This window comes from Falco rusticolus, chromosome 4, assembly GCF_015220075.1.
Source record: "Falco rusticolus isolate bFalRus1 chromosome 4, bFalRus1.pri, whole genome shotgun sequence".
NCBI classification, from domain to species: Eukaryota; Metazoa; Chordata; class Aves; order Falconiformes; family Falconidae; genus Falco; species Falco rusticolus.
Genome location: NC_051190.1, coordinates 43,801,663 through 43,816,096, shown reverse-complemented (window position 1 = coordinate 43,816,096; position 14,434 = coordinate 43,801,663). Strand labels below are relative to the sequence as shown.

General features: G+C 40.7%; 2 protein-coding genes across 13 annotated transcripts in view; one reads left to right on the top strand and one right to left on the bottom strand.

Moving 5' to 3' along the window:
* The window catches only part of MYO9B (myosin IXB), a 44,869-nt gene extending 40,307 nt beyond the window's left edge, over nt 1–4,562 (bottom strand). For 10 of the 12 annotated variants that reach the window (XM_037386725.1, XM_037386724.1, XM_037386729.1 and 7 more), the window contains exons 1-2: nt 4,450–4,560; nt 1,531–1,612 (exon numbers count right to left, since the gene is read on the bottom strand). The gene's annotated coding sequence lies outside the window, so the exon portion shown is untranslated. Of the gene's footprint in view, nt 1–1,530; nt 1,613–4,449 lie in introns of all 12 variants that reach the window. The other 2 variants (XM_037386726.1, XM_037386727.1) reach the window with 2 other exon arrangements.
* Nucleotides 4,563–4,634: 72 nt separating this feature from the next.
* On the top strand, nt 4,635–12,359 carry HAUS8 (HAUS augmin like complex subunit 8). The gene is made up of 10 exons (XM_037386747.1): nt 4,635–5,407; nt 5,515–5,567; nt 5,871–5,949; nt 6,619–6,732; nt 7,235–7,314; nt 7,945–8,001; nt 8,515–8,673; nt 9,454–9,595; nt 10,612–10,753; nt 11,496–12,359. The coding sequence occupies exons 1-10, from the start codon at nt 5,338–5,340 to the stop codon at nt 11,614–11,616; spliced, it is 1,017 nt and encodes a 338-aa protein (XP_037242644.1). The 5' UTR covers nt 4,635–5,337; the 3' UTR covers nt 11,617–12,359.
* Nucleotides 12,360–14,434: the final 2,075 nt, after the last annotated feature.

Here is a 14,434-nt window from a genome sequence, read left to right as displayed (position 1 = left end):
AAAGTCTTACACACAGTTTATTTGTTAATAGCACTAATATAACAAGCTTTTAAGGCACCAGTCTAAGGCCATAATTATTTTTATATTACCTATCAGTTAGTACTTCCATTTGCTTATAAAAAAAATAAAACCCCACTGAGCTTACCAAACAATAATCTAGATGAACATGGGGCTGTACTACTTCGTCCATCACTGGAGGACTGATTATATTTGCCACTTAAATCACTGAGTAGGGCAACACTTCAGCTGACTACTTCAACACTTTGTAGAAGAAATGCAGTAGGCTACATAACTTATCATCAATGTGTAATTTCACTTTTTGCTCAATGTTAATAGAAAAAGAAACCCAAAAATTCCAATTCTGTATGGTAATTTTGATGGTATTTTCTAAGCATTTTCGAGTCTTCATTAAGCCAATTAGGTTTTTTTAATATGCATTAAAGCCAATATTGTTCACTTAATAACACAGTAAAATTCTACAAGAGAACTTTGCCTCAATCAGTGAAGGGTATCTGTTTAGTTTAAATAAGGCATAATTTGAAGCCACATATTTAGTCAATGAATCACAGTGAAGCTAAAAAGGGAAAGCTACTATTACAGCAAAATCGTTGAGGATGAACTTTATAATATTCCAGTTCTTCATATTTTCATGTGCATTTCCAGTGCAGCATTCCTCAAATGGAAAAATTCAAGCTTCTCACATTGTTCATCAAGTAATTTTCAACACAAAAGTAGAAATCTATGAGTACTTGACCCCTAATATTCTTGAATACCTAAATCGCCAAAGACCACTGCCAAAAGAGACCCCTCTGATCAAATTGAGAACATATAGCAATTTAGAAAATATTCAGCTACTACTTACCCTTGATTTCCAAAGCAAGCAGTTTCCAGCAAAACAGACTACAGAGACACCCTAAAGGTTCCGCAATTAACTGTGCATTACAGGTAAGGCAAAGGACTCAACCCTGGATATATAGTTGCTGTTAGTTGAGCATAATTGCTTTTAATTTTTTTCCCAGTACTCCAGACATTTGTAGATTACCTGAATATTGCTAGCATTCTAGTAACACAATATTTTTCTTGGTCATAAAAAATTCTGCTGGAGTAAACAACCTTAGATCCTTGATTTTCTTTAACTAAAAGCTCTCTGCTTTTTCTACTCCAAAAGGAGTAGTTCTGAATGGAGCATGTAAATTTACAACATGTTTGTTACTACTCTTTGTAACCAACCCTGACAGAGATGCTACTGCCACAGACTGCCTAACAAAGGAGAAGCTAGACTGCAATGCAAGTAATGCAACACAATACAGGAAAAAGCCAAAGAAATTACCTTCATTACAGCAGTTCCTCCTTGGTTATTTTCTCCCTACTCCTTATAGCCCTTGAGACCCTACCCTGATCCCAATCTACAGTCCCAAACCACCTCAGATGCAGACCTCTACTTCCTCTTAATGTTAATTTAACCTCAAGACAAGGATACCTTATCAGACTTACAGCGACACTAAAGGTCTATAACATGATATTTATTACCTTACAAAATGCATGAGGTCAGTTACAGATGTACACTTGAGTATGATTCAGAGGAAATGAAAATGTGGTCCTGTTGAGAACACTAGGAATGAAGACAAAACAACAGAGAGTGTTAGAGGCAAAGAATATAAGCAAAAGTATGGTAGAGACTATTCTACCACTTTTTGCAGTTTTCTTAAAGTTTATCCTTAATAGCATTACAGCTGTCAGCAAAGGAAGTAAAAATTTCACTGGTCTAATGCTGCGTTTACACTGATAAGAAATTTTCTTACAAAACTTCAGGTTGGATTTTTATGTGAATTAGAAGAAAAATAAAGGGGATCATCAGCAGAATGTATGTATTTAGAAAATACCTTTACACCCACTTTTAAACATTGTTGGTCTTTAAAGGAAGAGCACATTTTTCTAAGATCTGCATTGAGTTTCACTTGGTGATCAGATACAAACAACACAATAAAGCCTATATAAAAGCTATTCTGTAAGCCATGCAAGTCACTTGATACATCAAGAAAACATGATATACTAGAGACAAAACCTCTGAATTTCCATTTCCTGAAATAAAGACACTCCTAGTCTCTTCAGAAGGCAGACCATCTATTAAAATAGATATTTATCGAAAAAAAAAATCCTTAACAGCATCTCAGGCTTCACTTCCCCTAGATATTTGAATAAGTAGGTCTCGCTTCTTAGCAATGTGATTAATAAACACCTTCAGCCTTCAAAAATTCAAAAAAACCCCACAAACTTTTTGTTGAATCATAATTTTCCACTCTTTTCCTTGACTGTTAAGATAGCTAATGCTGTTGCATCTTTTAGGAATTTTTCCTTTTTAAATGCCTAAGATATGTGAATCATGGCATTTGACCATCTAGGAAAGGCCATATTTAGCTTAAGTAATACAGAACTGAGTCAAACAGTTATTCATACACAGGATTATTCAAGACGTCTAACATTTGAATCAATTTTTGTCAGAAAACTCTGTACAAAGCACTACTTTCTAGGTGAACCTCATTTAAAGTTTTCATCAGCTGCATTTACTCTTCCTAAATTATTCAGTTCTATAAGCGTTTTAGGTTCCACAGAAAAACACAAACCTATGAGTCTTCCCGCTCCAATGAAACTATCCATTTGCACAGACAGCTGCCCTGTCACTGCAGAAACTACAATGTTCAACTACTGAGAAAGCTTTTTGTTGAGACAAATGCTCAAGCAGGGAAAAAAAACCCTCACTACCAAACAACACAAACCATGCAATTCTACAAAACAGTTTCATCACAATACTGCAGTAACTCTTGGGGGGGTTATGCTAATAAGTAAACACTAACGATTAAGGAAATGGCCTTAAATGCATCATCCTGAAAAGTACAACCTTACTCAACTTTAAACGTAAAGCGGGTAAAGAAACTCATTAGCTCAAAGACAAAAATAATCAAGCTAACTAAAAAGAGACACAATAAATCTTAATGCTAACATAAATATACATATGCATTAGAAGTTTATCCTACATTAAATGGATTTGTTCCTGACAAGGTTCTGAGTTAAAGACACCAAAGATTTACTAAAACTTGATGGGTGTAACACTAATACACTAAACCAGAATGCAGGGTTGCCTCACGCTTACTTTAGAGCAAGTACTTCAGTCAGGTATTCCAGCTAACAGACCTGAAATCAGAAAGCTTCTAATTACCCATGACAAACTCTTTATTTGCAAACAGCTAGGTAGACAAACCGATACTGATCCACCTCTAGGAGTAACGTGGGAGGATGTTGATGACATCTTTGAAAGGCTAATTGCATTTGCCAGAAGCCTGAGATCATCTCCAGCCCTCTGCCACACCACCACCCATTTCCAGAAGATGAAATCAAAGAATACTGAACTCATTTGCATCCAAAGTACTTCTCACTTTTCACCAACAGGACTTGCAAATAAAGCTGGGTAAGAATTTTGTCAAAATACTTACAGAATAATAGAAAACAAGGTTGCGAAGTCTTCTTACTTTAAATGACATGTACCTATATCAACTGCATGGTAACAATAGTCACTGATCAGGACAACACTGCTACTTTTAGTCTACAAACACACACACAAAAAGCTTGCAGAGGTTTTACTTTCCAGAGACTGCAAACTCAAACTTACCAAAAAGACACAGCACTACCAACTTACAAACAGCTAAAGGCATCTATCAACTAGACGACAGTCACCATCATAAAGCATGACCTCAACACAGCAGCAGCAGTATTAGTACTGTCAAGAGCTGCCCAAAAAACAGAAAGGAAAAGAACCCGGAGAATTTTAACGAATTGCTTGAAAGATGCTGAGATATTTGTACAAAAGTTTACAGGCTGTTCCTAAGGAGAGTTAGGGATATCATGTGAAAAAGCAGGACACTGAGGGGGTGAAAAAATCAAATCAGTAAGCATGAGATGAAAGTTAACATCGAGGGCAAGATGCTCCTGCACATCGCCTGAGAGCCGGGCGGTACAGGTGGGAGGTGAGGCACGCTCCTTCCCTTCGGGAATGTCCAGCTCTTGGGGCACATCAGCTACAGACCGGGCCGGCAGCCACACATCGACCATCCCGCCCGTGACAAGCCCACGCAGACGCCCCAGAGCCGGGCACGCCACAGCTCCAGCCCGCGGCCCCGAGCAGCCCACCGCCCCCACGGGTGCCCCCGGGGAACTGCTGCCGGCCCCCGGCCTCCTAAGGAAAGCGGCGGAGCCCCACAGCTCCCGCCCGCCAGACCGCACCCCCGCCCCCCCCGCCAGCGCGCCGCCACGCCGGCCCCTAGGGTCGGTGGGCAGTGCCGTTCCGGCTCGGTGTGAGAGCCGGTCCCTCCGAGGCGCCACCAACCACCTCCGCAGAGCTCAGCAACACCCTAGAGAAAGGGGACAAAGGAAACAAGGAGAGCGGACGCTCACCGAGGGGCGCAGGGCCGCGCTTTGCCGCCGGTTACCTCAGCCAGTGGGTGAAGCGCTGGCGACCAGCCCCGCCGCCCGCCACAGGCCCCGCGCGCCACTTCCGGGTGGGGGGAGGCAGGGCGGCGCCCATTCAGCGCCGCGGGCGCACTACGCATGCGTCCCAGCCGCGGCGGCGCGCAGGGGCGGGAGGCGCGAAGCGTCGCCCGGGGGCGTTGCGGCTGGTTCTCGGCTTAGCCCGGCCGCCTCGCCCCCGCCTGCGGTTCCCAAGACGGCTGGGGAACGGGTGCTTGTCGGGAGCCAGGTGTTTTCTGAGGCAGGGCCCTGCGGCGAGAAGCAGGAGTGGGTGGATTCCTGTCAAAACCAAAGAACTCCAGTGCCGTCCTCGGCTGGAAGCGTCGCCTCTCAGCTCTGTGAGGGCTTCCGCTAAGGGCGAGGCGGCGGTGCGGGTGTTCGCCGCCCCGCTCCCTGGCGTTGCGTCCTTGAGGTTCACTGGCTGAAACCGCGGAGAATGGCCGCCTCCCACCAGAGGCCTGGGGAAGGAAGAGCGTTTGGTGCCAGTCATGCCGCAGGCGTTGCCAGGCTCTCATTTCTTGCTTTACCCTAGCGCTGAGGGGAGCGCGGCAGTCCTTTGCGGGCGCAGTCCGGGTGGGAGGCATCGCCCTTGGGGAGGGTCCCCCGCCCGCGCCGTCAGTGCCTGCCTGCGGATGTACCGGCGGCGACGGTTTGTTTCATCCCTCCGCGCCGCCAGGGGGCGCGCAGCCTCCTCTGCCCCTGTAGCGTCTGCGCGGCGGTTCGAAAGGGACGGCGGCTGAGGCGGCAAGAGGCTGAGTGGGGAGCGGCTCCGCGCCCGTCTCTTCGTTCGGTGTTATCTCCGGCTGTCTTTGCAGTATGTCCTCAAAGGAGAGAGACTCCAGCGGTACGGCGGCAGGCGGAGAAGCGTCTAAGAAAAAGCAGAAAGGTAGTGGCGGGGTGAGGTGGGGGCCGCGCGGGCTGAGGCGCGGCGGGGCGCGGCGGCGGGCCCGCCTGAGCTCCCTGCCCGAGCTCCCTGCCCTCCTTCTTCCTCAGGACAAGTCGTGAAGTCGCGCTACCTGCAGTACGATAAGAAAGTCGACAAGAAGGTACTTGGACGCCTCGCTGCCGAGCTCAGGCGTCGCTCAGCGAAGTATAGGAATGGTGTGAGGGGCGGCTCGGGGGTGCGGCGGCGAGGCCTTAGAAAAAATTACTTCACTGGGGTTATGAAGGAGTTGTGGTGTGTCACTAGGTGCAGACTGCGGGGGGAACTGGGGGCTGTACTCGGGTGGCTCGCAGAGCGCCAAGACTGCCAGGGATTGTGTTCACTTCTTGTCAGCACTCAGGTTGGCGGTAAGATATATTGTGGTCATGGTTGCTGCTTATGTTCAGTCTTTTTTCTCGATTGTCAGGATATTTCGAGGTCTCCTGTGAAACGATCTGCAACTAAACCAAGATCAGTTGTTCGTCAGAAATGTGAAACTTCTGCTGGTGGGTTTTACCAAAGTTTAAAAGTTGTTCTGTGAATTTGTATTTCCAACCTGTGGAACTCTTCAACAACATTTTAGAGTAGTTAAGATATTACATTTTATATTATTTGCATCACTACCAATTATTATCTGTAAAAAAAGGGAATTAGGATACTTGATTTGGGACTAACAGGTGTAAACTCAAGTGCATCAAACTCTTGTCTGGATCTGGAACTGAATAATCGGATTGTCTAAAATAAGTGTATCTCTTGCCTTCTGTGCAAGGCTTTGAACTCTTTTACTATGCCCTCACCATTGGTCTACATCTTTTACTTTTTTAATAAACCCAGTGTAAATGACTCAAAATCCCTGTCTGCAAAGCATTCCCTTTTTATTTCTTTTGCAAGAATTGCAGAAGAATTTTCTGATAGGACCTTGACTTGAAAATGCTGAGGAAATAACATTATTCCCTTTTCCACCTGAGTGTTGTTCAACTGTGATGTAGTTCAGAATGATTTCCTCTTTAACACCTTATCTCTAGTCAAGTTAGAGAGTACACAAATCATGGGTATAAAGTAAATGTGTAAAGGTTTGTGTAAGATTGCCACATATTAGTGAAAGCATATGTAATTGTAAACTTGTGCAAAATCTGTTCTGATTCTTTTATTTTGATAACAGCTTCTTTCTGTAGGTGGTACCGCTAGCTCATTTAATCAAAGTAGTTTTGGGAACGGTAGCTTGCAGTCCACCTTACTAGGTGAAGATAAAAGTAATCGACCAGACCTTGATCTTTCAGCTATTAACCGTAAGCTTCTGTTCATACTCTGTTTCTTCTTTTATTTTTAAAGTATGTAACTTGATGATATGTAACCCTTGTATTCATCTATATTCACAAAAGGATTTTACTAAATTGAGTGTTATTTCAAGTGTCTTTAAGCAGAGATATTAAGACCTTTGGGGTTTAAATTAACCTCTTGTTTTTTAGTATGTTTTGGGTGCTCTGTTCTTTTTGTTTAAGATCAAATATTAAAGTACTCTCAAGTCTTTGAGACCCCGTAACAGATGGGTGTTAGATTACAGCTCTTCTGAAAATTGTATCACACCTATCTGTAACTGTCACTTAAAGTTAAATGCTCATGTGATCCACATCTTCTTGTGAGTGTAATCAGAGCTAGAAAGAGAGCACAACTCTTCTTTACTGGTAGACATGATAATTTTGAAATTTGCCTTTGAAGAGCCTGATGGTATATTGACACACCCTATATACCTTGGTAGAAGGGAGCAATAACTTTTCTGTTGTCGTACAGCTAAGCCTGTCTGTGAAAAGACTTGTGGCTCAGAATCTTCTTACAAGAAAAATGAAAGAACAGATAAAAAAAAAGCAGTGGTAAGTCTCATTGCTTTCATTTGTTATGCATATTTATTTTGAAATGTGTGAAATGAAGATTTGCTGTTTTCTTTAATCTTGGTAACAGCTTTGAGGTCCTGGGATGATCTAAAGCCTCCTGACTGAAATCTGTGCTACTGTTGTCAATGTTTGTTTTGTTTATCAGCCCTCTCAACACTGACTAAAGCTTTACTTTTGTTTCTTGTGGTAGAGAATCTGCTCCAGCTGTAGGATCTCCTCGAGTGGGTTCTTTTTGTATTCCTGTCCATACTTTTTTATTATATCACGTTATCTTTAAATATTTGCTGATGTTTTTGCTCAGAAAGCTAACATTGATTTAACCCAATTTGAAATGCCTTATTTAGGGATCTTGTTTAATGTAGCACTGAAATGTCAAGTTCTCTATCAGTATTATGAAAATCTGCTGAAAATGCTGTAAAACTGGTGGAACAAAGAGGTATATTTAATTAACATGCATTGTTTAAAACCCCAAACTTTTTTCATCGAGCTGAGAGTTTCTGGTAGTTCTGGACACAACTTGGATTTTCAGTAATTTATTTGAACATTGGGAAAACAATTGTTTTAATATCCAAATTGATGTGGAATATTCTTTTCTTTCCTTTTCTGAAGGATCTGACAGAAGAGCTGGAATCTCAGACGCTGCTTTTGACTTACCTAAGAGTAAAGGTGGGAGTCAGTCAAGTATTTGGTGTTTCAGATAGAAGAACTTGATATTGAGGAATTGTTTAATCTGTTGTCTATGCTTTCTGATCTGTAAAAGTTAATGTTTTATGACTTCATGTGTTTATGGTTGTGGAACTGTAGGACTTGGTTTGAAGACTCTTGGAGCAAATTCAGTGCCAGTTTATTAAACTGGTGTTGGTTCTTCATGCAGTAGGGGTATGCAGAAGTTCTGGGAAAACTGTGAGTGTGTTTGTAGTTCAAGGTTGTAGAAGTGACTTAGTTCACTCAGTGCTCTAAAAATATGTTAATACTTCTTGTAAAGTAAAAATAAGCAGAGGTGGGGGAAGAAGCAGGGAGGGCCTTAACTGTGATGTACTGTGCTTATTGCATGAGGTCTCAGATTCATTAATTGAAGCTCTTTGACCTGGTTTGAAGCTTACATTTGTTTATTCAGAATATGTTAATTACTTAGAAGTAGCATTACTTCAGTTGTGAGTATTTTTTTGGATGTCATAGGCTGGAAAAAATCTTGCCAAGCTGGAGAAAGAAATGGAAGAAAACTTGTTGAAGTTGCATGAAGAAAAGGAAAGACAACAAGAGAAGCTCTTCAAATTAAAGCGTGAAATTTTACTTAAAGAGAGAGAGCGGAAACTTGATGATGCATTAGACAAACAGGTAGACTTTATTACAATTTATGCTTCTATATTCAAACAAGCTCACTTAGGTGGTGTGGCATTTAATGTGCTCTAGTAACCTAAGCAAATGCCTTTGTCACTTTTTTGTTGTCTCTTTCAATTAGGCAGGAAGGAGAAGTTAGAGCTATTGAGCAAGGGGCAGCAATTGCGCACTGGTTGCCAGAGCAGTTTGTAGTTGATGCACAGGAGATGCAAGTATCTTAAGGCATGTGAACATCCTGCAGTTATGGAATTAGTTACAGCTAGGGCTGAGATGCTAAATGTTAGATGAGAAGTGAACGTGTTCTGTTCTTTGTCTTATGTGTTAGAGAGCAATAGTTTGGGCCTGGTTGTAAGAAGGCATATTCCTAATGAATAATTAATTTTTGAATACTTAAATTTTCAAAACTGAACCTCTGTTTGCTTTTAACAAATATGCATTGAAAAAATTAAACAAGACTTTTGTCTTTTGGAGAATACATTGTTAACTGCAGTCAAAGTATTAAATATAAAACACTTTGCAAGCTATGTTACTAATACCTCTGAGCTACAGTAACAAGGAAACTGGTATTGACCTAGGCATTTTGAAGTGGTAAAGGAAAATCTATTAAACAGCACGGTGGGAGTATAATCCCACAAATTTATTCAATTCCTCTGTCAATGAGTGTTTCAAAGTGGTATTTGGGGTTTTTAATAAATTATTTTTCTGTATTGGGCCAGGTCTGTAGTAACAAAATGGCTGCTTTTGAATAAATGTCGATTCATCATGTGTCTTTTTCAGCTGGAGGTACTTCCACGCCTTATTCCTGTTTGTGAACAGTTTAAACAGCAATATAAAAGCTTTGCAGTTTCCCTGGATGCCACTAGACATGAATTGCCCATAAAGAATATTCACATAGAAGGAGATATGATAACATACCTTGGTATGAAAATTTGATTCATCAAACTTAGGTTCAGAAATAGTGGGGTTTTGGTATGGTAAAATACTTAACATTGTTATTGCTAGGTCTGTCTGTGGCCTGGAGGAATTTTGTGTGCTCTTAGAGCTTGTGTGGACATTGGCCTGCAACATTAGTCACATGTTTTGCTATGAATAATTCTTGTCTGTTTAACCACTAAACTGCGCTTAAACAAGGTTTTTATCTTGCAGCAGGAAAAAAATTAACTTTCTAAGCTAGGGCAGTCTTCATATAGACTTTCTTTAGTGAGTTTCTTTATCTGTTAACTGTATTCATGGCATTCCTCCTCCTTCCTTGTTTCTAATGGGTAAGCACGTTGTAGAAATGCTGTGATCTCATTTCTGTGTTTGAGAGATAGTCACGTGGGTAAACTTGCTCATGTTTCTTGTAGAACTGGAGCTTAAATATATTGTGTGTTGTCTTGAATTGGAGAATGTTTAATAAATTAGTACATGTGTTTTGTACTGAAGTGTGGAAGTTATGTTTTTAAACTGCTGTTCTGCAAGAAACAAGATTCTTAAACTGTTTACAGTAATCTTGCTTACACTTTAAAGCAAATGGAAAAGGTTTATTGAAGAATTTAGGAGGAATAGATACCTATCTTTGGTTTGTGAATGCTGAAGGAAAGGACTGGATAAACTTGATGTTGGGGGTACATGCCAATAGCAATATATGTAGCTGGTCAGGGAATTTTGGATGTTTAAAACTTGGGGTTTTTCTCTTGCATTTGTCTTGTAAAAATCTTTGTACTTGAAATGAGAGCTTGATTAGCAGTTTTAATAGCCTGTTACTGATGCTAGTCCCAATAGCTGAAAATAATGTGGCTTTCAGTTTTCTCATGGTGTGCTTGTGAAAGCTGAACAGTAGTTTTCCATCATCTAGTTCAGCTGTCTCTGTTGTTACTCCAGCTATTAAGTAATCATGTATTAAGTGATACCAGTGCATGCATTTCTGTATAATATCTTTAACATATATTGTAGATGAACTGCAAAAGCAGTTAACTATCACACAGGAGCTTCTGACAGAAATTATGCCAAGCAACTCGGAAGAAAGTGCAAAAACATGTGGTGTACTGAAAGAGCTTAAGGAAGTGTCTCAGAAACTGGATAAAGAGCTTCAAAGGTATTTACAAATCAGGTGAAAAGACTCATTGGCTAAATTCTCAGAGGAAAATCTACAGATCTCACCCAAATACACCCAGAACATAAATTGGAGGAGGCTTAATTGATGGAATAGTAGCACTAAGTTTAATTCTTTTTTTGTAGTAGACTTCTTTATTTCTGTCCCTACCCTACCTACAGCCAAACTAAAGATGTTTGGGTTATTTTGCCTGTGTATTCTAAGGGAATTACTTTAGTGTGCCGTTCTCTGACAGATTACTTGAGAATTTCAGTGAGCAAGAATAGCCCTGGCAAATATATAGGGGAGTGAACTCCAGGAGACAGGAAAGTAAGGTGGAAGCACTATGTCTTGAATAATAACCATGCAAATATATCATCCTTTAGCAGGCACAAGGAGCACAGAACAGTGTGGGGTTTTGTTCCTTAAATATTGTGTCAACAAATACAAAATATCACTGAGAGCATGAGGAAGAGATAAAGCATGATAAATTTCCTTCCTCCATTTCCCTAGAAGAGATTACAGCTAAAATCTTTGAAAATTGATAGTCTGTAAAGCTATGTGTCTCCCGTTCCGGCAAACTCCCCCTCCTATCCTACAAATTCTGGCCGTTTGGGAAGAAAATCCACATTTTAGTGTTTTGTGGTAGGAGGATGATATGAATGTCCAGGCATATAGCCTTTGGGCTTAACCAGAAGTTACTGTCCTCCAGAGCAACTGATTTAGCTTGCTTCATTTGTTCTAGGAGCTTCACACAAGTGGAGAACCTGTCGTTTGAAGTTAGTAAAGAAGTTTCTCTGCATAACCAAAGCATATGTGAAGAAAATCATGGACTAGATGTTGTGAAACGCTGGTACTTCAACTAAGTTTGTGTATTGTTTGCTGACGGGTGGGTACTAAATCAATGCCAGCAGAGTTTTTATCTTTTTAGTTCTTGTATGAACATATGAGTTGTCCAAATTTGCAGTTATACCAGCATATGAAACCAGCAGCGTATGTACTTACTAACAGAATAAACGGAGTTTTGTTCTGCATGCTGTCCAGTAAGGAGACATCTTTTTTTAACATGAATTTCTGTGACACCTTTCTCATCACTTTCTGCCTTGACAAGACTGAAAGATAAATAATAAGTGGTATTATTAAGAATAAATAGGTCATATTTGCTAATCTTCTTGGTTTACTTTCTTGCACCTGGATCCAAGTGTACTGATTTGCATCTCTTTCCAAAGTAGTTTTTCTAAAATGGAACAGAATGTAGATGTGGAATTGTGTATGTGGTATGGTGCATTTGCTGATCTCATCAGGAGGATCTGTAGAAATGTACAGCATGATCATTGGTCACTCAGTGAACATCTTCTGGAGGAACTCTTAATTGTCCCTGATTTCTGGATTTGCTGAGAGGAAAACTTATGCGGGCAGCAAGTACCGAGGCTGATGCTTGGAAGCAGCCTGGTTGCTTGTAACTAGAAGTGAAGAGTTTGGGTAACCTGTTGCCTGATTGTCTTGGAAACAAATTATTAAAACCATAAATGCCTTTGTATTAACTTGACGCCTTCTCTTTTAAGAATTCTTTTTTATTTTTAATAATAAAGACTATTTTCCACTGCTATAGCAATAGCCTTCATGTTTGAACATCTTCACTGGTACCCTGCGGAAGCTTTTGTTTCCATCTGGGCTTACGTAGGGCTAATGCTACACAGTAGATGCAGGGATGGAATTAGAGGCGCTAACCAGTCCCGATTGCAAGCTGTGACCTCCTGGCACCCATAATGCTGAGGCCAGAAGATTGTGAATGTGGAGAGAAACCTCAAACCTAACTACTGGGCGAGGGCCTTAGAGTGAGTATGTTGTGTTACAAACGTACATGCCAGATGTGGCGTGTTTTTTCTTTCCATTTTTGTATATGGCATGCATTTCTCTCTGAAAGACATGCAGTATCCTGGTTTGGTTTTTTCACCTGTGGAACCTCTTTCTGTGATGTTTTTTCAAAAGCTTTGCTTTGTGTTGCCTGCATAGTGGTATGTTTCTGGCTTAAGCTGTGTCTATAAATCTTTTGGGCCTACTCAAAAAATACTTGGAGTATTTGCCTTGCACTCCTTGAAGTGCTATTCAGACTTTCTTCCTGGCATTACTAAGAGTCTAACTAGATTCTTGTCTCTTATTAAAAATCAGGAGTAAATGAAGCTATAGTAATGGGATCAGTAAGATGTGCCATGCACTGGATGAGAAGTCAATATATAACGAACTACTAAAACCCTCCTTGTATAACATCAGTGTCCTTTTTTCCAGAGCAATGTATTCGTGACCCAGTGGGAAGGAAATGTGTTTTTTTAAGGTATTCATCTGTCATTTCTTCTTCCTTAAACATATTAGATGATCTGCACCTAATAATTCACCTGTGTGTGCTGCCCTTCAGCGTGTGAGGCATAGGTGCTGCATGCAGCAGGATCGTGCTCGGGGTCAGGAACATGAGCTGTGCCTATGAAGTTGGCCACTGGATGGGGAACTTCACTAAGCAGTCGAATCATAGGTTAGCTGCGAATTAGTTGTCTCTGTTTTTGGTGGATGGAGATCTCATTAGAAATGCTCCTGTATGATGAAACTGCTGATCAAACAGCTGTTTTTAATAGGTTTGGGTAATTGCTAGGATGTATGTCCTCATGCCTTTAACCTGCTTATGATAAGTATGTCATTCTAAGACTCAGAAAGTTGAGGGATCTTCTTAAATATGAGGGATTTAAGGGATTAAATGAAAATCAAGTTTATAGGATCTTGATAAGTCTGTCCCTACAGGCATAAGTCAGAATATCTTTCTTAGGGTTTCTTGATGGTAGACTTCATTGCTGGTCTAAAAAAAAGAAATTATTGAATTAAACCCGTCCTTCGCAGTCAGGTGGCTTTCTACCATTGAGATACTAGTGTTTGCATGTATATATACACCCAAATGTTACTTAAGCAACAGACAGCAATACAAATTTTCACTAAAAAGTGGAATGCTCTTAGTTCTCTTCCCTGAAGAAGGGTGGCAAATTCTGCTTGCTATGATCACAATTAAAGGCTCTAAATTTTCTGGGGCAGTAGTTCATCCTTGCTGCTGCGGGCAGCAGTCATTGTCTGTACAATAAGCCTAAGGCAAAGTGGGAGTCCTGGAGCTAAAGGCCAACTGCATGTACAAAACAATGAAGTGCTTGGGGATGTGCACTCATTGTTTTGGAAGAATCATAGGCATTGATTTGAGCATTCTGGTCATTCTTTTTCTTAAATTCAACACTAGTGTAATTCTTTGTACAAATGATAGAAGCGTTAGATAAAGCAGCCTAGCCTGTCCAGGAAAGAATTTTAAACTGTTTTGAACTGAGACTTTTCAATCTTGATTCTCTTGAATATTCTTTCTAAGTGGTTCTGTTTTGGCTCTTTGCAGAAGTGTTTTAGCCTTGTCCACCTTGAAATAGCCGCAGAATTAGATGCTGCCATATTTAACACTGTACAAAAACAACAACAAAGAACTGCAGAATCATTGGAGCAGGAGCTAAACAGATGTGACACCACTTATTTTGTATTTTCCACTTATTTTCTGACAATGTCACATGCTCTGAATCGGTTGGAATCCTAAACAACTTAAGCGTTCTTTTTATTCAGGTTATCAATATCTTTTTTTAAGCCTAGAATTAATAATGTTCCTCC